This window comes from Phocoena sinus, chromosome 3, assembly GCF_008692025.1.
Source record: "Phocoena sinus isolate mPhoSin1 chromosome 3, mPhoSin1.pri, whole genome shotgun sequence".
In the NCBI taxonomy this organism is placed as follows: Eukaryota; Metazoa; Chordata; class Mammalia; order Artiodactyla; family Phocoenidae; genus Phocoena; species Phocoena sinus.
Window position 1 is genome coordinate 39,830,429 of NC_045765.1, and position 24,859 is coordinate 39,855,287.

At 41.1% G+C, this 24,859-nt stretch overlaps 1 protein-coding gene across 2 annotated transcripts in view; it reads right to left on the bottom strand.

Annotated features, from left to right (window-relative positions):
* Window positions 1–23,288, bottom strand: part of SGCD (sarcoglycan delta) — a 418,608-nt gene extending 395,320 nt beyond the window's left edge. For both annotated transcript variants that reach the window (XR_004349344.1, XM_032628152.1), the window contains exons 1-2: window positions 23,105–23,288; window positions 929–1,117 (exon numbers count right to left, since the gene is read on the bottom strand). Coding sequence is in view for 1 of the 2 variants with exons in the window: in XM_032628152.1 (XP_032484043.1) it covers window positions 929–1,117 (189 nt within the window). In the remaining variant the exon portion in view is untranslated. The remainder of the gene's footprint in view (window positions 1–928; window positions 1,118–23,104) is intronic.
* Window positions 23,289–24,859: the final 1,571 nt, after the last annotated feature.

A 24,859-nucleotide genomic window follows, 5' to 3' on the forward strand; every position in this document is an offset into this window, starting at 1 on the left:
TATTGTGAATTTTCACATGAAAACCTTACTCTTAATTGTGTTATGGTCACGTTTCCTTATCAAACAGCAGTTCTTTTTACTGCCAATGTAATTGCTTACGTCTGCCATCACAAGGGGAAAAGCAAGTGTTTTCAGGGCAGCAGATTACTGCCCACTGTGCCATCACTAATAAGAGAAATTATAATATTTGTACTGTTATAATCTCCAGAAAAGCTCTAGGGAAAAACCTCAGTGTAACTCCAGAGATCATTTTGCCAGGATGCTCTTTTCATTTGAACTTCAACAAGTAAATGTCCAATCTGTAGAGTGGTCCTAAGTGCAAGAAATTCTTCAAAGAAGCATAACCACAAATTCTTTTAAAAAAAATGTAACATGGCTACACTCTCGTTTCCATCCTACCCAAGCGGTAGGAAAGAGAACTGCCATCCTGAAAATTGAGGAAATGCCCCATGAACCATAGTAATGAGCTACCAGGTGGAAACAGACAGTGAAAACTTAGATAATCCCCAAAGACTAATTTTACTCTGATGTTTCAAACCCTACCTCACAAAAACTTTCTTAATCACCATTAAAATATGGAAAAACTTACTACTTTGGACTCTATCACATCTTTCTCCTTGGATTATTTACTCAAAGTACTCGTAAGCTACAGATTACAGAAACACAGTTATCAAAATAGAAGGAAAGCATACACGATGGATCATAAAGGAAGGAAAATGACGCAAAAGTGGATTACCAGCCTCCGAAGAATTGAGATCTAAAAGAAGTCAATCCCCACATGTAATCTGAACAGCAATGTTTTTTCACCAAGATACCAGCGTACAGGTTATTTGAATCCTATTGCCATCGCTTTCCGCATTTCTTTTTCTTGCCCCATGCTTTCCCTTCCCCCAAGGAAAGCTAAAGAAAACCCTGTGGTTTTACTTACAATCGTGAAGTTCATGACTTTGAGAATCCAGATGGTCATGGCCAAGTTCACCAGTATTAAAATCATCAGGAGTAGGACAAAGAAATACAGGCATCTTTTCCGCCAGCCATAAATCCCCACTTTGTATACCTGTGGTCCCTCGGAGCTGGGCATGGTGCTCCGGTGGTGGGTGTACTGTTCCTGAGGCATCTGAAATAAATGAGGTGAGAGAGAAGCACTCATATTAAACCGCTCAGAGAGAGAGAGAGGAAAAAAAAAAGAATGGAAAAAAATCAACTGATGAAGAGAGATGGCTGACTGCTGTCTATGTTTCCACCCTCCTGACAACTCTAAAAAAATCTGTTTCCCCTGGACAAAAGGGGCTCCTCTGGAGGCTTGCGTGAGCTCTCCCGTTTCACGCAGACATCTCTCATGATACGCACTGAGACAGCCACATATATATATCACAGGAGGAGAGGGACCCGTAGGAAGCCATTTTCCAAATGATTCTTAGAATTCCAACATCTTTGTGAGGGAGCCACTCAAAGTCCTCAGGGTAAAATTTAGAATTCACCTGAGAAAATAAATTAACCCCAGCAGTTCTTCATGGTGGTATAATACTACTACTTAGCAACTGATTTGGGGGAGGGGGGAGGTAAAATTATCTCAAATGCAATCATTCTGTATTGCCAAAAAGTTAGTGGCAAAAGTAACAAATTTGATCTTCCCTCCATTCCAGAGTTCAAAGGGGTGCTGATGGGCACATAGATTAAGCCTCACTTGACTCAGGGATCTTCAAAAGGTGATAGATAGCCTGTGCTTAAATGCTTCCCTTGACAGAGATCTCACTACCCTTTTCAAGTGGTCCTTATGAGTTAGACAATTCTAATTGCTATCAACACATTTATTTAATAAACGTAAAAGAGGCTCAAAGTCAAGTAAGGCGTGAACGTGCCTTCCAGGAGCTTGCAGGCTAATGGGGAGAACAAACTAGTTAAACAGTGATAATAGCAGAGTGAGATAAATTAGAAAAAAATATCTGCCAATGTTAAGTAATATTCGAATCCCCTTTAAAGTAAGGAAGCTTTCCCAAACCCCCGCTGTTGACACAAATTATCTTTATACTGGCACTGCTAATTAGGTACCAACACAAATCTAAGTAAACTTATCACTTCTATAAAATTCTCCAACCAAAACAAATTTTAAAATTAAATACAAACAAAGCTGCCAACGCGTATCATTCAAAATAACTGCCTCCTGAGAAGAATGATGACTGGCAAAACTAAACAGCATAATGTGGTACCAAGGACTTTAGCACAGCATCTTCTGAGCATCCCTACTCTGCCGTGAGCCATGTGACAACATGGCCTCTACCGCTTTTCTCCTTTCAAATGACTGCACAAGCTTTATTTTGGGATTTTTACTTCATCTGGCCCTCACGTAGGCAGACTGCATTCTCTAGGAATAAGGCCTGTCTCTGCTTATTTTCATCCTAGTCAATAGCACTTACATTAGTGATATATGGTGCCAAAGTGACCATGGTGACAAACAAAATGTAGGCCCTAAAATCATATCCTTGGTTATGAGGTCACCTTCCAGATGGTTCAGAATATACTTATTGTACGGTTTTTAGATAATCACTAAAATGCACACATAAAATCTAAAAATCCCCCAGAGGACTCATGGCCTTTAGGCATCAGTGGAATTCCATTTGAAAAACCAAGTAAATTCTTACTTAAGGTCAACTCAAATGCTCAGTGAAGATCTACATACATCTATGTCATTGTGAACACTCCCCTAGCACCAAAATCAGGCCCTAATATGAGTATGTGTTCAAACATATGTGAGTGGAATGAATACGTGAAAAAAATGAATGCATAAATGATGAATGAATGAATGATTTCCCATCCACTATGAAATCTGCTGCCATCTGGGTGTGTACAAAAGTCCAAGCCAAACACCAGGGGGAACTTCTTGTTTGTATTCTTGCAAATTTCCACTTCAGTCTCCCAAAGCCCTGGCTTCCCAACCAAGCACTGAGCTTCACACTATGAAGGGATCTCAGTTGTATTACTCAGCCCCTTACAATTCTGCAGACCAGAGCTGTGTTGTGACAACACGGGAACACAGCAATGTCATCTCTCACTGACCTTTTCACACACCAAGATCAATAAGAAGGGAAAATAAATGTCTTACAAGTCTGAAGGAAATTAGGCCTTTCTTTTCCATTAAGTCATATTCTGTAAATTAAGGAAATAATCACAAAATCTTAGAATCCTATCTGCAAGGTCCTTTGATTCTAATCAATTAATTCTATGAGTCAGCTGACTTAAGACTAGAGAAGCTGACACACTTGTGCACGGCTCCAGGGTTTGTGGCAGGGCAAGGACAAGAATTGTAGTCTTTGACCCTTGCAGGTGTGAAGAACAGTGAGAAATTCTTGACAAATGAGTGTACAGAAGCTAGCGATAATGCCAGCACACCAGGTGCCTTTTCTCTGACATTTATCCCAACCGATGGGGGCATTACATAATTTAGCTATAAGATGGAAATGACATGGTCAATAAATATTTATCAGGCTGTGGATATGGACATCATACGTGTGATTTTTTTTTCATACACAGATTTGAACTTGACAGAGGCAATGATTATCTCCACTCGGATTTTGCGATCCTGATGTACATCAGAGGAACCTGTGGAGCTTTTAAACCATTTACACTCAGGTTAATTAAACAATAATCACAAGGAATTTTTTAAAAAGTCCCCCAGATAATCCTAAAGTGTAGACAAGGTTGCATACCACTGATCTAGAATAATGTCTCAACCCTGACTATGCAGCAGAACCCCAAACAAACTTTTAACAGATACAAAATCAAATTCTGAGCTCTACAATGGAACTGGAAAGCTCTCCAGGTCATTCCAGGCATTAGGGACAGCTTATCTTAAAATGCCTTTTTTGCTGTTGCTGTTATTAAGCCAGATACCTCCCTGGCTGCTGCTGCTTTTTTTAAAATTGACTTTTATTGAAGTATAGTTGATTTACAATGTTGTGTTAGTTTCTGTTGCACAGCAAAATGAATCAGTTATACCTTTTTTTTTTTTTCATAATACAACCATTTCAAGGCAAAAATCTTGAAATAAATTCTAGAGTATAAAGCAGACCAGCAGAGCTCCTTTGCTTAAAGCAAGAGTGAGGGCTTGGCCACCCCTGAAGCACTTCTACAGAACCTTCGGATTCTTAGAAACCACTGACTTTTTCCCCCCATGTTAACTGACCAGCTGAGGAGCTCAAAGACAGTAAGGGGAAGTAGTGACCTTTCAAGCCACACAGTGAATTAGAAGCTGAGCGGGGACCAGAACCCAGATCCTCTGATACATGGTGTAGTGCCTGATTCTGTATGTCATGAGGGCTCTTGCACCGGCGCCATACTTCCTGCCTACTTTAAGGAACCACATCAAACAAAACATTCCAGTCTGCAATTCAAGGAAGGAAGGAAAGACAGAAGGAGGGAGGGAGGGAGGAAGGAGGCCATGTTGTACAAATGATTATAATACACAGGGTTGACATCACTTATATGTGGAATCTAAAAAAAAAAAAAAACGGTACAAATGAACTTATTTACAAAACAGAAATAGAGTCACAGATGTAGAAAACTAACTTAGGGTTACCGGGGGCGGTGGGGGGGAAAGGGATAAATTGGGAGATTGGGATTGATATATACACACTACTGTATATAAAATAGATAACTAATAAGGAACTAGTGTAAAGCAAAGTAATCTATTACTCAGTAGTCTGTAATAACCTATATGGGAAAAGAATCTAAGAAAGAGTGGATATATGTGTATGTATAGCTAATTCACTTTGCTGTACACCTGAAATTAACACAACATTGTAAGTCAACTATACTCCAATAAAATTATTTTAAAAAAAAAGAAAAAAGAATACAAAGTGTTGCCAGCCAAACAATATGGTAACAGATACATCTGTTATAAATAATCCTGCTTAGAAAAAGAAAATTTAGATAAGCTGAGTACATTAATTTTTCTAGTCAAAAACAGAAACATGTTGAAATAAGAAAAACTTAAGAGGAAAGACAGACTCCAATCTGTGTTTCTTTTTGGTCCTTCCTGGGAGAAATCTGCTGTATAGGGAATAAAGTTGAAGTTTCAGGTCCTCCCTCATCCAAGTCCCTTCCATAGCCCTGGAAGGGGCCCTAGTAGCGTATTAACAGCCATCATACATTTTTGTAAAACTCAACTAAAGTCAGATGAAAAAGACCCTTTTTCACCTTCCCCTTATGTTGCGTGGTTTTGGAGGATTTACATGCATCTTGAAGGTCCGAATAAGAGGAAGTTGAATTGGGGGCTCACATAGTTTGGGTGCAGTGGTATGTATTTACATGGTTTGCAGACACCTCCCTGTAGAGGTACATTATGCTAACTCCCCTCGTATAAGAATGTCTTCCAGGAATTCTCCTTCCATCCTTGGCTCCAACTCACCAAGCATGCTGTCATGAAGGTATATGACCAAAGGACACATTGCCATGTAAACATGTCCTATGATGGCCAGCACCAGAAATACGTGGATACTAGATGAGCCAGAAGCTAGGTGGAAATTTTTTTCCTAATCATCAGTTACGTAAAATTTCAAGTGTAGAATTCAATTCTCATTGACACCCCGTCAAAACAGAAATTCTCTCCTGTCAAGAATATACTCAATGCAGCACAGAAAATAAATGTTCCCCACAGTTTTTCTTTTCTTATGGAAATCATGGAAAAGAGAATTAATCAGAATTCTTGTGTTTTCAAGTTGTATGCACCGTGTGACTGAATTCTGTACATAAAATTACATGTTTTATGCTTCACAACTATCAATAATTTAAAAAAAAGTTTTATTGAAATCAGCATAGGAGACAATTATCTTTCTATTGTCTACAGAGAAAATGGTAGCACCTTCATATGAAGAGGCAATCAAAGGATATGCCACCAAAAACTGTAGGAGAAGTATGTCAGATAGTTAATTAATATTATTTTTTCTGGATTTTATGATAGGTCAGCTTTTAAAAATTAATAATTTAATTTCCTCATTCTAAGTACATAGTCATGGTTTCTTAACTTGAGTTTGTATTTCTAATTTTTTCAGTTTTTCCTTAAAACAGCCCCACAAATTGTTCAAGCTTCGGGCTTCACCAAACCTGGAGAGTCCTCTGGTCCCTCCCATAAAGAACCCCAAGGGTACATCAAAACCTCAGTGGAACATCCTCGTAAGACGTCACTGCCTAGCTGAGCTCAATGAGAGGTACACTTATCTGTGTTCCACTGGGAGGGATTTTCAGACTTTTGAATGTGTCAGAACCACCCTGGCAAACAATAAGTGCAATAAATGCAGATTCCTAGGCGTCACGCCAAGGAATAATTCAGTAAGTCTGGCGTGCATCTGAGAAATCTGTATTTTTAACGAGCACCAAAGCCGATTCTGGATATAAAAGGACCACGTTTTAAGAACGCGAATTTACATCCAACACAAAAAAACATCCTTGGGCCATCTTTGCCTCTACTTGTGTTATTTCTCACAGGATTACCCATCTTCCTCCCGTAACCTAAATGTATGCTTTGCCATCCCTCACTTTTTCACTGCATTCCTACCCTGGAGCTTTCATTTCCATTAACCTCTTGCAGCAGTATATTGAATATGATGCTCTTTGCAGCCTTTGGTGCTTGGTTTTTAAATCTCTTTGGCATTAAACAGAATCTTAGCTTACCTTTATAATCCTCTCCACATGTTGCGTAACTTCACTCTTATTAATGCTCAGGTTTCCAGGTCCTCGGCAAATGCTGTAAACCTCATACTCTCATCTATCTACCGAAATGGCCCATTCAAAAATCACTAGTGATGTCCCTGATCAAAATTCAATGCACTCTTCTTAACACCCATTTTCCTTGCGTGTTTGGTCATTGCCAACTTCCCCTCCTCGCCTGGAAGTTTTGTCCTTCTTTGATATTCATGACACTTCCGGCTTCTTCCCTCTATCTTTGATTACTGTCTGTCTTTCCAAACTCTCCTCTCTGCCTCTTTCTCCCAAGTTCACATTATGAGTTAGCGTTCTCTTGTTCCCATCTCAGAGACAATGTCCAGTGTCATACTTTCATTTTGTACTTCTATGAGAATTAAACTCAACTTACCACTTTTACTCCAGTTTCCATCTCAAATTGGACCTATCTAAATGTCTTTCATCCGTCTACTCCCTCATCAAATAATTACTGATGGTCAATCAAATTCCATATACCGCGGGAAGGGTCTCAAGATACCACAAGGAAGAAGAGTTAACTTGTCTTTATGAAGCTCACAGGCTGGGTGGTGGGGGACTATGTGCAGTAAATGCTTAGTAACAAAATGAAACATGTGAAGTATCTACACTGAAATATATCTGGTAATGTTCAAGAGAGCATCACAGGATGAAAAGTATTTTATATACACTCATCTAGAGAGAACTTTCTAAGGATGTAACATTTATGCTGAGACTTGAAGGAGGAGAAAAAGACAGCAAGGTGAGGGTAGGGGCAAAAAAAAAAAAAAAACAAAGAAACTATCTCAGGCAGAAGAAGGAAAGCAAAGGCAAGTGTCCCAACGCAGACGAGGCCTGTGGGACTGGCTGTAATGAGTGAAGCAGAGATGGGAGTGAGATGAGGCTGAAAAGTTGACTCGAGTCAGATGATGCTGGGCCTTGGAGATTATAGTAAGAAGTTCAGATGTTACTGAAAAGTCATTGAAAACCCATGGCAGAATCTGAAACAAGGGAGTCATAATCTGATTTATAAGAGTATAGCAATGCCTAGACCACAATAGGTGCAGAATAAATATTTGTCTTTTGATGTGATTAACGCTCTTATTTTCCCCCTCCCTCTATACCAATCATGCATCAAAGCATTCTCAAAAATTGAATAATTTAGCAAAAGTGAACCTTGATCAGTATAATATACTCCCCAAGAGGCCTACTTTTATCTGTGGCGGTGCACCAGGCATGTAAATTTGAAAACAGAATCTTTCTAAGCAAATACACTCTCTTCTTAAGAATCACAAGACAACAGTATTTTCCATCAGTCATTGGGAACTTCTTACAGTGTCACGCAACATATTTACAGTGATATATGTCACCTCTCTGAATATATCCCAAACTCTTCCAAGTACTTAAAACTTCTTTGAACCCTAGTAGCACCTAAAAAACGATGCATGTGTGTGTGTATGCATCTATGTATTTACGCATGTGTATGTATAATTATACACATATACACACACAATTGCATATATTTGTTCAGTGAATGAATGAAAATCAAGCCAATGATAAACTGCAGAGCATATCCTCCGGTAATAAGTAAACAGCTATAAGATCAGAAGCAAAGGAATGAAAACTTACACAACGTGCCTCCGTTTCCTAAGGCACATGCAACTATGATATACTGATATTAAGTAGGCTTAACTACAAAGCATTACTCTGCTCCTTCATGAGGCTCTTTTCAGTGTTCACCTGTTCATAAACAAATCCAGTTGACTTAAAGATAATCTGTTTTTTTGCACACAAAATGCAATAGGATTATATTTCCCAGAGAACCAATGTAGTGAAACTTTCTGTTGCTTTGCCATTAATACGGAGGAACCACCAACTATCAAGGCAATGTCATAATATAATAACCACCCATAACCATGGCTAATTAAATAGTTGCCAAGTATGACACACATGGGATTTCCAAAGAAGGTCGTGCTGGATGGGCATTTTAAAAGCATGGCTTTGAGCTGTAACCTCACGGTCTCACGCATCCAAAGCGTCATACCTGGGATCATGTAGCATTACAGAATCAAGGCCTTGACACTAACTGAATGTGACAATCTCAAGGAGAGGATCCATTTTTATGACTTGGACCTGTGAAAAACTTCCTCCTAGGTTGTGTGGCCTGGTTTCACTTCTGTCACTGCTCACACCACCAAGACCTCAGTGACTCTGCTACCTGAAGGTTTTTCCAACGGCCTCACAAATGTCCAAATTCAGTCACAGAAGCCATACGATTTGTACAAAGCCCATGCTCTCTATAACGTGTTTACAAAGCTCCTCGAGCCAAGCCCAGCCAGAGTGGTACCTGGACCCTGTAGCTGTTGCCCCTCTAATTTAGGAAGTCACATTAAATGCCCAGCTTAAGGCTCTCCCACATTGACCTTCAAAATGTTAAATCCCACTACTCTGACACGACTTTGACATCTTGACACAGAAACCAGCCTCGTCATACTCAAGTGGTCATACCCATGTTCACTCCCCTTCCTAAATCTGGTAGGTACCAAATAGTTACTGGAAGATCTTCTAGCGCCCTCCTTCCTACATTTTATCAGTTGATAACAGGATGATGGAAGGTCTTGGGGTAGAAACATACACAGCTGGCACATTTCATGAGGCTGAACCCCTATTCTAGAATAATACTGTGAGAAACCATCACTTTCTGTCTGCGCTGTGTTTTTGTTTCAGCTGGATTCTTCTTCAGGAGAAGAACACATGTTTTCTTTATTTCCTCCCCAAATAAAAGAGATATCTAGAAACAGTTACAGGATCTGCATCATCAGTCTGCTGTGCAAGAATGCATTATGTTTTGAGGGATGATTAAGAAACAATCAGTAAACCTTCCAAAGACACATCAATGCTATCAAGTTTCCTGATGATTTTTCTCTGGAGCCTATAAAATTTTATGGGCCATGATCCACTCTACTAATAGGGCTGAGGACAAGGAAGCATTGGCAGGCATTTTATTAAGGCTTGCTAGACTCTTCTACCCACTAGGCTTCATAATGTCTTATTCCGTAAGGGGACTTACGGGAGTGACGACTGCAATTCTCTGTACAGTTACACACCGTGGGGCAAAGAAACGTGGCAAAGCACAGACTTGGCTGTGGAGGAAACCCCGATCTCAATCTTTTTTTTAAACAGAAAAAAAAATCTTTGACCGTCTACTATGTGCCAGGTACCACAGCAGATCCTGGGTATATCTAGGTCTTCAAAAGGAAGAGTAAGATATTTCTGTTTTCATCAAGCTTGTATATTAATGAGAGACATGGACAGTAAACAAGTAAATGGATGAAACCATTAGAACTAAAGTTAGGTGGGAGGAAGGAAACAAAGAAGGTTCCATGACAGAGAGTAGAGGGTGAACCACACTGGTCATGGAAGGCCATTCTGACCCAATGACAATTAAGGCGAGACCTAGAGGTAGAACAAGTTTTCCAGCAGAGGACAGAGCGAGCATTTCGGCCCTAAGAGCATCCTCCAGTTAAGCAGGATGGCCAGCAGGGTGGGCACTGAATGAGCTCAGAGGAAAGGGTAAAGGAGGGCTTTGCAGAGAGAAGCTGTGGACTAAATATACTTTGCCTTCTACGTTATGAAGAGTACAGAATTAACACGGCTAATAAATACATTCACTTACTTAGAAATAAGACAAGTGATACAAATCAAGTGAGCTAGGGTTTGTAAACGCTGCTGCGGCACCTTACAACTTCCAGAACATTTAAAAGTAAACATGAATTACATCACTGTTTACAACTGTAACCAGTTTATATAAATAGCAGGAATAAGTTCTCTCCCACGTTCATTACAGTTTCTAGAGTTTGTTGTAAATCTAAGTCATTTTGGATTATCTTGGCACGTAAATAGTTTTCCATTACCAGGTTAATCTTGAGGTCTCAGATTTCAAATTACCTGCTTTTCAAGGGTCGTTTTCATGCACCCATCCATACAAGGCTTCAGTCTTGGATAGCTAACGTTTGGCACAATTTCGACAATGGTAATAAACTCCTCACTTTTAGCTCTGATATAACAATCATCCAGAAAAGTAAATGCCTATTTGTATGAAATGGTCCCGGAATGGCATGTTCTATTTAAACAAATATTTGGACTAATTTAAAAGTGAGGTATTTCATCTTTTAGTTTTTTAAGAATTGGAATATGTAAGTGTTGAAGAGTTTTCACTGCAAAAAATTAGACAAGTGCATGCATTTAAAAGAGCTGAAGAAGATACAGTTAAGAAAACCTTTTTCATTCACACTTTCAGCCTTTCTCCATAGAGGCAACTATTACCAGCCTTCTTCTTACCCCTAAAGAAATGTTCAATACACATACAGCCTTTATCCAATATACACATTCAAAGCATACATGCGCACATGAAAATTTTTCTTTTTCACAGAAAGAAGGGCATATTTTCACTCCTTATTGTTCTTCATCTAAGTTGGTCCATTTACATAGCTCAGTGATAGTCCCACAAAAAATACAGAAATCTGTTTCTTTTTAAAGTTAGTTTTAAATTGTATGTGCACATGATATTTAACTTAATCAACTCTTTAGTGGTGAACACAGGTTGTTTCCACTAATTTTCTGATACCAATGCTCATTTAAACAAATGAATACTTACGGGTATTACCACGTGCTGACACTAGTCATTCAGTGGTAAAAGACAGATTCCCTGCCTCTTGGACCTTACATTTTAGTGGAGGAAATGATAAACAGACAAACAAACATCTAGTGTGCCATCCTTATTCTTGGGATAAGTCTTATGAATAAAAAAGTAAAGCCAGAGAAGGGGACAGGCAATGACCAGGGAGGCTCCTGTCTGTAGGACGGTCATGGAAAGCCTCTATGTGGTGGAGATATTTGAGAAAAAGTCATGAACGAGCAAGACAGTAAAGCATGAGGACATCTGGGAGTAGCACTCCAGTCAGAGGAAACAGCACCAGCAAGTGCAAAGGCCCTGAGGTAGGGGCTCACTTGGCATGTTCAAAGAACAGTGTGGCTAGATCACAGCATACAAGGGGGAGAGTGTTTGAAAATAAGCTTGGAAGTGCAGGCAGAAGGAATGCACATTGGGTCTTATACGCCACAGTAAAACCATAAGTAAGACACTGATTGTGACAGTAACTATCAGAGAACCAAGGTGCAGGAGTGATCAGATTTTCACTTTGGAATCACTCTCACTGTTCTGTAAGGAATAGACTGCAGGGGCCAAGAGTGCCCGTAGAGAAACCAGGGGCCTGTGACTCCTGAAGTCACCCAGAGAGAGGTGACAGTAGCCCAGATTTGGGTAGAGGTTGAGTGAGAAGGTGGCCAGTTGCTGTATTTGGAATCTGTCTGGAAAGTAGAGCTAACAGGATTCGCTGATTCCCTAGACCTAGGGTGTGTGCAGGACAGGAGTCAAGGAGAATGCCAGCATTCTGGCATGAGCAGCAGGGTGAATGATGGTGCTATTTATCAGGATGGGGAACACTGAGAGGATAGTGGCTCACGGGGCAGGAGGCAAATGGAGTGTGAGGAGAGGAGAAAGAGAGCTCTGTTAAATCACACTGATTTTGAAATGCACAGAAGAATCCATGGGGGTGGTGTCACAAAGGCACATAGAAATGAATCTGGAATTCAGGGGGAAGACGGCTTAGAAATGAAATGTGTAAATCTTCTGCATATGAGTATTATTTAAAGCCACAGGATTGGGGCATATAAGTTTCACATATGTCTAAACAGAGCGCTCAGAGAAGCCATGAGACGCTGAATTGCTAGGTTAAGGTATGCATGAGAGTGTGTGTGTGTGTGTGTGTGTGTGTGTGTGTGTGTGTGTGTGTTTTATAGATGTTGTTATCAAAGTTCTCCTCCAAAGTTCAATATGTCTTCTATTTATAAACTCAAAATATTTATCTCTGATGAATTAGAAGATATTTCAACATAATTATAAACATTAATTCTCACTGTCCTAGAGATTTAGATGTGTGAGGTGTCAGCTGAAGTCATTTCAGACAGAAATATCTTTGTGAAACACACATACATATTTGTTCTAGGCATTTTCAGATACATTAGCTCATACATTCCTGACAGCACTCTGGGGGATCAATCTTATTAAAACTATTTCATAAATTAAGATACCGAGGTACTAAGGAATGAAGGGATGTTCTCAAGGGTTCCTAAGTAGTAAGTTGGTTAGGGTCTGGACTCAAATTCAGGCCCAATTTTCCTTCCAGTAGACACAGAATGAGGCAAAGACTCAGCTTTCGCTGAATAATATGCAAGGTATTTACCACAATGTTCATTGAAGCACTGTTTACAATAGCCAGGACATGGAAGCAACCTAAGTGTCCATCGACAGATGAATGGATAAAGAAGATGTGGCACGTATATACAATGGAATGTTACTCAGCCATAAAAAGAAACAAAATTGAGTTATTTGTAGTGAGGTGGATGGACCTAGAGTCTGTCATACAGAGTGAAGTAAGTCAGAAAGGTAAAAACAAATATATATGCTAACACATATATATGGGATCTAAAAAAAAAAAAAAAAGGGTTCTGAAGAACCTAGGGGCAGAACAGGAATAAAAACACAGACCAGACGTAGAGAATGGACTTGAGGACACAGGAAGGGAAAAGGGTAAGCTGGGACGAAGTGAGAGAGTGGCATGGACATATATACACTACCAAATGTAAAATAGATAGCTAAGTGGGAAGCAGCCGCATAGCACAGGGAGATCAGCTCGGTGCCTTGTGACCACCTAGAGGGGTGGGATAGGGAGGGTGGGAGGGAGACCCAAGAGGGAGGAGATATGGGGATATATGTATACGTATAGCTGATTTACTTTGTTATACAGCAGAAACTAACACAACATTGTAAAGCAATTATATTCCAATAAAGATGTTAAAAAAAAAAGATGCAAGGTATTTAGAATGACCATTTAGGTATATTTAGTATGAGATGCATTTAAAAAGGGCATATACACTGCTACCACCTGATAACTCTGTTTTCCTCAGGTCCTCTCATGGCACTATTACAGGCATTTGGACACATCAAAGAGCAAAGCCACCGGTCCGTAATCTCATGGCAGTGACAGGAGGCAGCGATGGGAGAGACAGATAATCAACATGAAAATTATGTTTGAAACTTCTGTCATAAGACAATGGGGGTTACGGGTAAAAGAGCAAAAAAACAAAAAAGACAGGGAAAGGCAGATCAGCGGTGGTAGCAGGTGAAGAGCTGGGCAGGTTCCACGTATAAGAGCATGAAAGAGGCTGACCTCATGGAGAAAGTACAATAATATCTGAGCAGACTGGAAGGAATCTGGAGAGTCAGGGAGATCTGGCTTTGTGTAACACTCAGACATCATTCTAAACGCGGTCCTTGACACTGTAAGTTGAAAACCAGGAAAGAATGTAAACTGAACACCCTGAACAGGAAAAATAATTTCAAACACTGAGAGCAAATTTAATAGTGTCACTTTCACATGCAAAGGGCACTGCATCTACCCACTGTGGCCTCGTCTATAACCAGCTTTCTGAATAGGAGCGACAGATTGTTTTCAGCTACCCTATGTTGTACAAAACCGGGGCTTCTTACATCCCCATGGATGATTCTGCCCAGAACCAGATGATGACAATCGCAGTCGGGCCTCTACAGTGCTTCTGTGACTTGGGGACCAAGCTGTGTAATAAAATAATAATGAACATGACTCAAACACTTAAGATCAGAGAATGAGACACAAAGCTTGAAGAGGACATGGACAATATCAAGTCATGATTTAACAGATGAGAAAACTAGGTTCAGGGAGACTTTAGTGCCAAGACCAAAGTCCGCTAAAACTGAAAAACAGCATGTTTCCCACGAATTCCAGGCTTCAGTCTTTTCAACTGAAACTCCTGTTTGACACTACTCTCATCAACCACCATACACATGCCTTTTGAACAATTCCCAAAGGCAAATCACAACAAAACCACGTTTCCTAACACAAAGAATACCAAACTGTTGATAAATACTTGCGTAGTGGTTACCATGTGCCAGACCCTGTTCTAAACACTATACTGAACTTATTTAATTGTCACAGACATATAATTATGAGGCAGGTGCTAGTACTATCCTGATTTTACAGTTGAGGCAACTGAGAAACAGAAAGGTTAAGCAACCTACCCGAAGTCGTTCAGCTTGTTAAAGACATAGCAAGAATTTGAACCCAGAGTGCCTGGGTGAAAACTCTGTTCCAATTCTTGTGTTAAATGTTTCCAGATATGTGTACATACTTAGTCAGAATAGTGTGATTACTAATTAGGAACTTGTTTTGGTAACAGTTTTAGCTAGAATTTCTCAACATGGATAGTAATTTTAAGACAATTCTTCATATACTTATTGAGGGACTACTATATTTCAGCCAGGGTGCATGTTACTCTAAGTATAGGCATTTTTTCCCAGGTAATAAACCATCTTTGATATGTCTCTGAAACCCATACATTTTTACAGCATCATGAAAAACAGTTACAACAAATTAAGCATATCCTTCTATAGTGATTCAATAGTTCCATAAAATTAGCATTGATCCAGTAGATTCTCCTTTCACAACTGTGTTTGGCAAAGATCTTTAGCTGTTACCTGTGCTCTCAAACGCTTGCAGGGAAATCTGTGGTCTGAAGGGAAAATCTCTTCATCTCATTTTTAGTCAAGTTATTTCTTTCTTTCTTTCTATCTATCTATCTATCTATCTATCTATCTACCTACCTACCTACCTACCTACCTATTTATTTATTTGCGGTACGCGGGCCTCTCACTGTTGCGGCCTCTCCCGTTGCGGAGCACAGGCTCCGGACGTGCAGGCTCAGCGGCCGTGGCTCACAGGCCCAGCCGCTCTGCGGCATGTGGGATCCTCCCGGACCGGGGCACGAACCCGTGTCCCCTGCATTGGCAGGCGGACTCTCAACCACTGTGCCACCAGGGAAGCCCTATTTCTTTTTTTTTTTAAATTAAAGTGTCCAGAAAGCAGGAAAACAATAACAGCTAAAAGTTATTATGCACTTTGCATGCCTTCACATATGTCTGTATGTACACATGAACATATGTATATGTTTACTGAGTTATAAGTTACTCCTACTGAAATACACAGATATTCACTACACAGCTCGAGTTTTACAAATCTGTACGTCTGTGTAAAAAATATTCAGTCAAGATAGGGAACCTTTCCATCACCCTAGAAAGTTCCCTCATGCCCCTTCCTCATCAATCCCCATCCCCAAAGGCAGTGACTGTTTTGATTTCTAGCACATTTGAAAATTTTAATCCTAAGTACAATTCTATGAGGCGCTGATTCCAAGGAACATCTAACTCTGAAACCCATGCTCTTGGCCACCATACTGTTCTACTGCATTTCTTCCTAGTGGACACTTAGCCCATCTCAACAGTGTCCTCTGAGAGAATTCAGTCATGATGTCCTAACTTCTCTCTTATGCATCTAGAATGGTACTATACGTACCACCCTTGGAAGAATTGAAAAAATGGTCACTCGAATCATTTTCTATATCCTGTGGTTCAGATGAGACACCCTATTGAGAGCTTACTGATATCAGATTAGGCAGGTGGGGGACACTGAATGAAGCGGACATGTGCCCTCTTAAAGCAACAGGCGCTGCCCAAATCCCCCCAACTGCTACACTACGAGAAATCAGACCAGGGATACCCTTCTGCAGTTTTTTCTAGATAATCGAGATATCTAAATGTGTACATAACATCTCAGTACATGTAAATGCTTTGTAACTAAGTCGATTTTTAAAAAACACTTCATGCGTCAAAATGTGTCCACAGGCCAGCCCTGGATTGCCAGTTTGTGACCAGGTGTTTGCATCCACGGCTTGGGAAACACCAGGATTAGCTTCATCAGCAACAGAAAGGAGCCCACAAACCTCTGAAGGTCACAGCCAACCCAGGAGGTAAGGTCTATCATCGCATGGTAAAAGTTCTGCTGTCCAGACTCTGGTCTACTGCCAACCCTCCTGCCCACTGAGGGAAGCCGATGACTTTGGTAAACATCTTGAACAAATATAAGAGAAAAAAGAAACTGGCAACAGGAAGAGGGCATGGAATAAAAACACAGAAGGAAAGAGCTAGAAGGAGTAGAGAACACTAGAGAGGAGAGAAGACAACTACAGGTAAGAAAAGGAAGCAAAGGACAGGCATCTCTAGGCTTGAAGCACGTTCTTTCATTGACTACACTGGCCCAGGACCACAAACCCAGTTGGAGTGGAGACAACAGCGTGGTGTGGAATGACTTGCTTGGAGCAAGGAGCTCTCTCTGATGTTTATTTACTTACTTATCTATTTACTCTGAGCTTTATGAGAATAGTTTCAGTGCTTAAATATTTTGAACCTTGTACAGGAATTCCGAAATATATTATTTAGAAGTCAGGGAAATCACTAGAGAGTCCGATCCTGTCACCTTGGCAAAGGACTGTGGTCTGAACAAGGAGGAAATTTCTAATCTCTGGCAAAATGGTTTTTATCAGGAAACTGTGCTCACTGTAATAGGTGCCACTGCATTACTGGTTAAAAAGAAGAATAAAGCCATCGCTTCCATATCCACCTATGCACCCGGAGCTCCATTAGGACAACCACCAGCAAAGATTTTGAGCAAATCAATCTCACAGGATTTATACACTTAGTGAACCGTGGTGACACGTCCCTCCCCCAGTCCTGCAGACCTGTTCAATAGGCCACAGCTTACATGGCTTCCTTTACAGAAGGCAGTTCACACTTGACAAAAGGAATCTGAAACCATAAGAAACATGACCACCTTTCTGTGTGGCAGCAAAGGTGAAAGAAAAAGGACAGTGGAATCTTCAGAGAAATTAAGGCAACAAAGAAAAAGTAACCTGGATCACTCAGCATAAAACCCTCCTCTGCTGACTGTCTCAGTGTTTCATTTTATCATTTGATCTGCCTATTTCATTCTTTGTCAGTTTGCCTCATGCTGAGATAATGTTAAGCATATACATCTGACATACTTAAGTCCTTACTGTGTGCAAGGCACCATGCTAAGGGCAGTCTAAGCACAAGCTCACAACATACTACGAGGTAGATGCTACCATGTTCATTTTAAAGATGATACAATTGTGGCTCACCAAGAGGATGTAACTCATCCAAGGTCACACAGCCAGGGTCACAGTCCAGGTCTGTATGCCTCATAGACTGGGCTCACTTCACAATGTAATCACTCTCCTTCTGCTACAAGATCATCCCACCCTTCTCTCTTCTTTCTTACTGGGCTGCTTCTCACTTACAATCACCCTCTGTCCCTTTGGGTCACAGATGTAGAGTGTCCTGTTAATGGAACACGCCCTTGCCAGATGAGTGGAATTGAATTCAGGGAACAGTATTTTTGTCAGGAGGAGGTTACCTGGAGTGTGTTCAGAGAAGGGTAAAAAGAAAAGTGCAGGAAAAGATAAGGGAGAGACGAAACAGTTCAAGACATTCATAAAGAAAGGGGAGAGCTTGAGAATAACAAAAAGCATAGAAAATGAGAAAGAGAAGACACTTTACAGGCATCTCATCCTATTTTACAGATGGAAAGACTGAGAGCCAGCTCTTAGTGGACCCAGAGCCTATCCCAAGACTTCTGACCCCTGCTACCCTTACTCCCTCTCTTCCCCTCACTTCTGTACCAGGTCCTCCTACCACTCTCAAATGTGCCTTAAGAGAATATGACAATGGCCATGGGTTACAAAGTACAGAGATGCAAATTTGGCCCAATCTGAGGGGCTGGAGATGAGAAACAATGCCCCAAGCTGCCTCGCAGCACAGTGGGGTTCTCCATCACTGAATGAATTACTGACACATCTGGCTGACATCTGTCAGTGATGCTATAAATGGCACTGCTGTAGTAAATAATGATTTAGCTCCAACAGTATTAAACCAACTCAGTTCTGTGGACCAGTGTCTGGTTGGCTTCAACAGAATCACTTGGGGAGTTTTTAAAAATAGAGGGATTCCCCGACTCTAATCTCAGAAATTCTGATTCAGGAGGTTTTGAGAAACCATGCAACCAGGTGATTTCTGAGGGACCTTCTAGTACTAAGACTCCATTACGTTACTTTCTCTAGCATGGCTTCCAAAGTATCACTCAGCTTTCATTATTAAGCCACCACACATAACAAGTAGTCCACTCCAGACTCAGAGTCAAGGAACAAGAAGCACTGCCATTGTCTCTGAACGCCTATGTTCTCTAGACAGGTAACCCATCTTTTCTAGTCTCAGTGTTCACTTCTTTAAAATAGAAGCAATGGACTCTTAGAACAGTGCTAGAACTCTTGATCTGGATCTGTGGGCTCCTATTCCATACCCAGAGGACCTCTACCCATCCTGGTAATGAAACTGCATGGGGCCAGTAGGCACATGACCCAGTTCTGGGTGTGGATTCTGAGAAGTGACGGGAACTTTATGTGGGACGGTGTCCCTTCCTGATTAAAGGGGCAAAGCCTCATGAGGAGAAGTATTTTCCCCCTTCATGTCCTGCCACCTTTGTCCTGACTTGAACATGACACATGGAGATGAACAAATGGACAGTGGAGCAGGAAGGAAACTGGTCTTTAGGGACGTCGCTCAGCTGCCACAACAGTCCTGGACTGTCCAGGTGTGGTCTACATCTATATGCACAAAAGGTAAGGCTTTATACTTTCCGACTCTATGAGCACAATTTCTATTACTTGCAGCCAAATGCAATCTTTACTGATACAGCATTAAAACTCTCTTTTCAAATGAAATCTCTTGCAAAATCCCAATATATGAAACAAATAAAAGTGGCTGTGCTATTTAGAAAAATGGATGGAGTGTTTCCAGAGCCATTCCTTCCTATTTCCTGCAGAGGTTCTTCCATGGAACCAGAACTGGCCAAAATCGGTACCTCTTAAGGTGGTGTCTCCAAGGCAGCAGGGATTCTCAGATTTTCTCAGGACTCTGAGAGTTCTCTGCCAAATTTGTTCTTGTGCTTTTCTTTCTCTTTTCTTTTGATGTACTTATTTTATTTACCCAAATTTTGTCCTAGGAAATGCAGATCCAATTCATGACCTATGGCTACTACCATGCAGTTCTGGTGTCTGCATTTGTATTCAGTGTACAGTCATGTTGGCAATAAGTGATTCGATTCTAATTGTCATGAATAGAAAAAGGAGCAGAGTGTAATATAATACAAAATGAAACATTCCTTCAAGGTGCAGATCAAGGGACATCATGGCATGCAAATGAAGGTACATTTGAAGAGAAAAAAAGTCATGGAAGAATCAAGTCTATATCCAGGATATAAGAGTATGAGTGTCTAGAACCAAAATAATCTCCAGATAACTGTCAGTCCCATGTTCATGGTGAGGCCTTATTAAATTCCAGTAAAGCATCTTCTACCTAAAATAACAATGTTGATCATCTGAATACTATTACTTTACTTTGCATTTAATTCATAAATTTATTTTAGTCTTATAGATGCTAAAGAATGATTAAAATAGAGAGGTAATTACCTAGGTGGGTATTTTTGGTTTGTACATATTTAAATTGCAGTATAATAAAAGCAGTTAAATCAACAATGGGGGCGTGGATCTTTTCCCTCACCCTGTTAAAAGGAGTCTTTATATTACCCCACTCAAGAAATTCTGGACTACAGGATGGCCCTAATCCCTTCCAGATGGTCAAATCCATAATTCCATGAACCTCCTCACCTTATGAAATTAATATTAAATACTTCCACCAACAATGCCCCTGAAGGTTTTTAAAAATTAAAAAAAGAAATAAAATTAAATAAATTCATGCATTAAAATAAAGCACATGTATCATTCTATATTCCTTTTCAAATGTTTGTCTTAAGGATGAAGTGTATGTGGGCAGGGCCTAGAACAAGCTATGCTCACTGCCATCCCTCCCCCATCTCCACCTGGTCCCTTCACTCATCACTCCCAGCAGAATATCTCTGGATGGAACAAATATGGGTTAAAAATAAGGCCTCAGGAGCCTGCTCCCTCCTCAGCTGAGTGATACTTTGGAAGCCATGCTAGAGAAAGTAACGTAATGGAGTCTTAGTACTAGAAGGTCCCTCAGAAATCACCTGGTTGCATGGTTTCTCAAAACCTCCTGAATCAGAATTTCTGAGATTAGAGTCGGGGAATCCCTCTATTTTTAAAAACTCCCCAAGTGATTCTGTTGAAGCCAACTTACGAAATCTGAACCCTTGGGCGATGCCATTCTTACAAAATGTGCTTTCTGATGTCTTCCAGAAGGCACAGTGGGGCAGACTGACCGTGGGGTCTTCTATTGTGAAGAGGGTAAACCCATTCTCCTCACTGAGGCCATGGTTTAGCCACACACTTCAAGGTGAACAAATCAGTGCCCGCTGGGCTTTGCTATTCGAGTATGTATGTTTCATTCCTGTGCACAGATCTCCCTCTGCCGCTGCTGCCCAGTTTGTGGTGTGGCCACTCCTCCCTCCCTGTAGCCTGTACCTCTGCCTTGGATTTCTTCTTCTCTACCCTCCCACACCCCTCTTTGTTTTTCCTTTTTAAATGTCCAAGGAACTTGATTTTCCCCTCGTATACTTCTAAAACAGGGCAACTATAGACTTTCTTCCAAGTTTCAGGCAATGCTGTTCGTACCCCTGCAACCTGAAGTTGCTATTTCACGCCTGCTCTGCTCAAGGCTCAACTCACACTAAATTTAGAGGAGTATGAAATTAGAGCTCACAGTCTCCTTTTTCACTGGCAGTATGTTTGGCTGTGGTTCATGTTGTTTCCCAATCTCTTGGCATCTTGCTCACTCCACAGGCAACCCAAGTGTAGTCACTGTCTGTCCTATCTTATCCCATGTCCAACAGTTCCCAAACCCTCTTCATCCCAACCCAACGCAAAGATGACATTCACGAAGAAAATATTTGCGTGCCATCTCTCAGAATAAGAATTCCTGCTTCCAGTCACTTACTTCCTAATTCCCTCCTCCAAGTGCAAAACTGTGGAGAAAATAAAATTGCTGGCTGAGAGGGCTGACTTGCCACCAACAAAACACAATGCCTGCGCACTTATCGTAGGTCTTACGCAGACAAAGATATGAAAAAGTCCAGCCCCCCAACTCTTTATTCACCCATTCATCTAACTCTCGACCATCAGCTACTTGTTGAGAGATTTTAGAAGCAAAGTCAATGCACACCTATTTTATTGAGGTCCACCCTGAGAGTTCTAGCCACTCTTCTGCTATTCAAGAAGTAGCCAAGAACCCATTCATTCATCTGTTTCCCCAGCCAGACTCTTGGCCAAGGCCCCTTTAGAAAACACCATTGCTGTCGGTGATGGTTCTGCCAGTAATCACAAAGCCGTAGTGAGATTGAGTCCAGCTCTTTCAGAACTGAACAGTGCTCTTAAGTGCAATTATATTATGCTATGTATTTTCTAAATGTTAAGTATAGAATAAGATATAGCTTTCGGGGGAGGGGTAAAAATCTGTATTGCATTATAGTTGATATGTATGAAAAAGAATTATCCAAAATTTGATTTTTTAAAAAATATCACTCTTTTCAGTAAGGTGTAAAATAACATCAATTGATCCATGAAATAAAATTCACATTATTATATGTCTGTCTTTTAACAATGATTTTGAGTAAATTACTGTTTTCTTTGACTCTTTAGTTGTCTATACTTCATAAAACACAGAAGTATTTTTTTTTTGAGGGAAGAACTACCAGTTACTTCTGCAATTCAGAAAAAAAATTGAAAATTATTCTAGAAACAGAATTACAAATGTTGTATCCAGCATATTTCTAGGCAAATATATCACGGAGCTCCTTAATGACAGTCAAAAATCCCACATAATAATAAAAGATGCCAGGAACTCATATACACGTATCTGTTCCTACATTCTGAAAGTGTGATCCAAAATAGAAACTTCAAACGCCGATTTCCTCTAAAATGAGAGCCATTTTCTGCTAAAAACGTCCCTCTCCAAATTCTCATAAAGCAAAGAACACAGACACTTTCATCTAAAATTATATTTCCTGCCAACGAACTGTCCTTCCCCACAGAAAAGTTGCAGACTGCTGGAGCAGGGTGACAATACAAGAGTTCACATACTTTTCTTTTTCACAGTCGTGTTGCCAGCTTAACCCTAACTTTCCAAAGCGTACGGCCGAAAATCACCTCTTGAAGGGGGCTGAGGGAGGAAAAGATGACAGACAACCCCACACCAAATGTTGAAGTGATGGAGTTCTAACTTGTTCATACATATACACACAACCTCCCCACGCCCCCCCCCCCCCCACACACACACACAGACACACAGAGTACTTGCAAACAAACAGCAGGCTTAGAAAGCGAAGAGAAAGCCTGCAAAAAATGCAAGAACTGAGCAGTTCCCTACCTCTCCTCTGCTTCACAAAGCGGCTGAAGAGAATCCCCTGCGATCCAGGCGCGTGTGGAGAGGCTGGAAGGGGGCGGCCGCTCGGCCTGCAGAGGCTGAGCAGGCCCAGCCTGTGTTCAGAAGCTGCCCCAGTCAGATTTTCCAACTGCAGAGTTGCAGCCAAGTCCCTGCCCATGCCTGAAGAATTTCCTGAACAGCATTCCCGTGCTTTTTCGGACTGCTTTGAAACCGTACTCTGCCTGTACTTCAATACGCCTTTGTCAGGCCAACTCCCACCTACTGGGCCGGCTTCAGCTCTCAATGGGAAACACGTGTGTCAAGCACAGACTCGCTCCCCTGCCCCAGCGCCCATGGGGGCTGCTGGGCTCACACAACCACAAAGGCAATGGCTTCTAGAACTAAAACTGATTTCTCAGTCATTCTCCACGCGGCCTCTGCTCTGTGGCGCTCGATGCTGGAGCTGAGTCTCCTTCCCCTGCTCCACGCCGCCCTTTGCCAACTTCCTCCTTGTGCTGACAGCCCCCAGCTGACCCCTGTTAGCCCCTCACCCCAACCCAACTCTTGCCAGTCCTGATAACGAGCCTATTACAGCTGAGAGATGGGAATTCTCATTTGATCTTCCTCCCTGCCAGTGCCTCTGTCTTTGCTCAAAGGATCAATTGCTGGAGGGGGAACAATATTTTTAGCATTTCCAGATTGGTTCAGTACTTCTGAGTTGTCCCCTCAACCTGATGTGTGCATCTCTTACTGCCGCCACTAAAAATAATGCAATTATTTTTCAGGCACTTTTGTGGCTCTCTGCTCTCTAAGCGCGCTGGTCCCCAAATGTAACATTTTGCAGGCTGTTGCAATGTGTGCTGTGGTTACAGGAAATAGAAAGGAGAAAAGAAGGTAACTTTAATCAGAATGTGTCGTAATTCTCTGCACCTGTGATTACTTCTGGATGACCCTCCATCAAGATGTCCCATGTACATGCTGCTAGTCTACCTTTGAGATTTCCTCTTTCCATAAAACGCAGAGGAAATTTCTAAAGATACAAAGAGGACACCCCTCTTCTCCTACACTGACAGCCCCCTCTCTAAAGAGCCAAAGCTAAGTTGTCAAGGTAACATTGTAGAAAACGATGATTTAAAGAGAAAGCCTCATTTATTTTGAGTTTTATTCTTTTCTGTTTGGGGGGTATTAATATTTTACTTCCAAAATCATATCCCGCTAGCAACTTATTTTAAAGAACTGGCTTGCCAGATTTTAAAAGTACTGTGTATTCCTGAGGGACTGCTGTAAATAATAGATGTGGTAGAATCCGGAGTTTAGCATCAAACTGCAATGGGTCCTTTCAGGAGGATTCATTTTTGCCTTGGGAAGCAGTGTGTCTGTCTGTGGGGAAGGGAGCATGGGCACCTCTAAGGTCAGGACACAATTATAGAATCAAAGAACTTTAGAGGAGGAGGGAACCCCAGAGACCATCCAATCCAAATTGTTTCAACCCTTTATTTTACAAAGGGAAATGGAGGTCCACACAGATGAGATGTTCAGAGGTGCAAAGACTCTTAATGTTAGAACTGATGCCAGAAAGCAAGATTTGGGTGAATTTTCCATGTGCTTTCTCTTTCCCAGCATCATTTGGGAAAGGCCATATCATCTAACCTTCACAAGAGAAGGCTTATAATCAGATGGCCTGGGTCTAATCTTAGCTCTCTTACTGGCTGTGAATTCTGATTAGTTCACTTGACCTCTCTGGACCTCAGTTTCCTC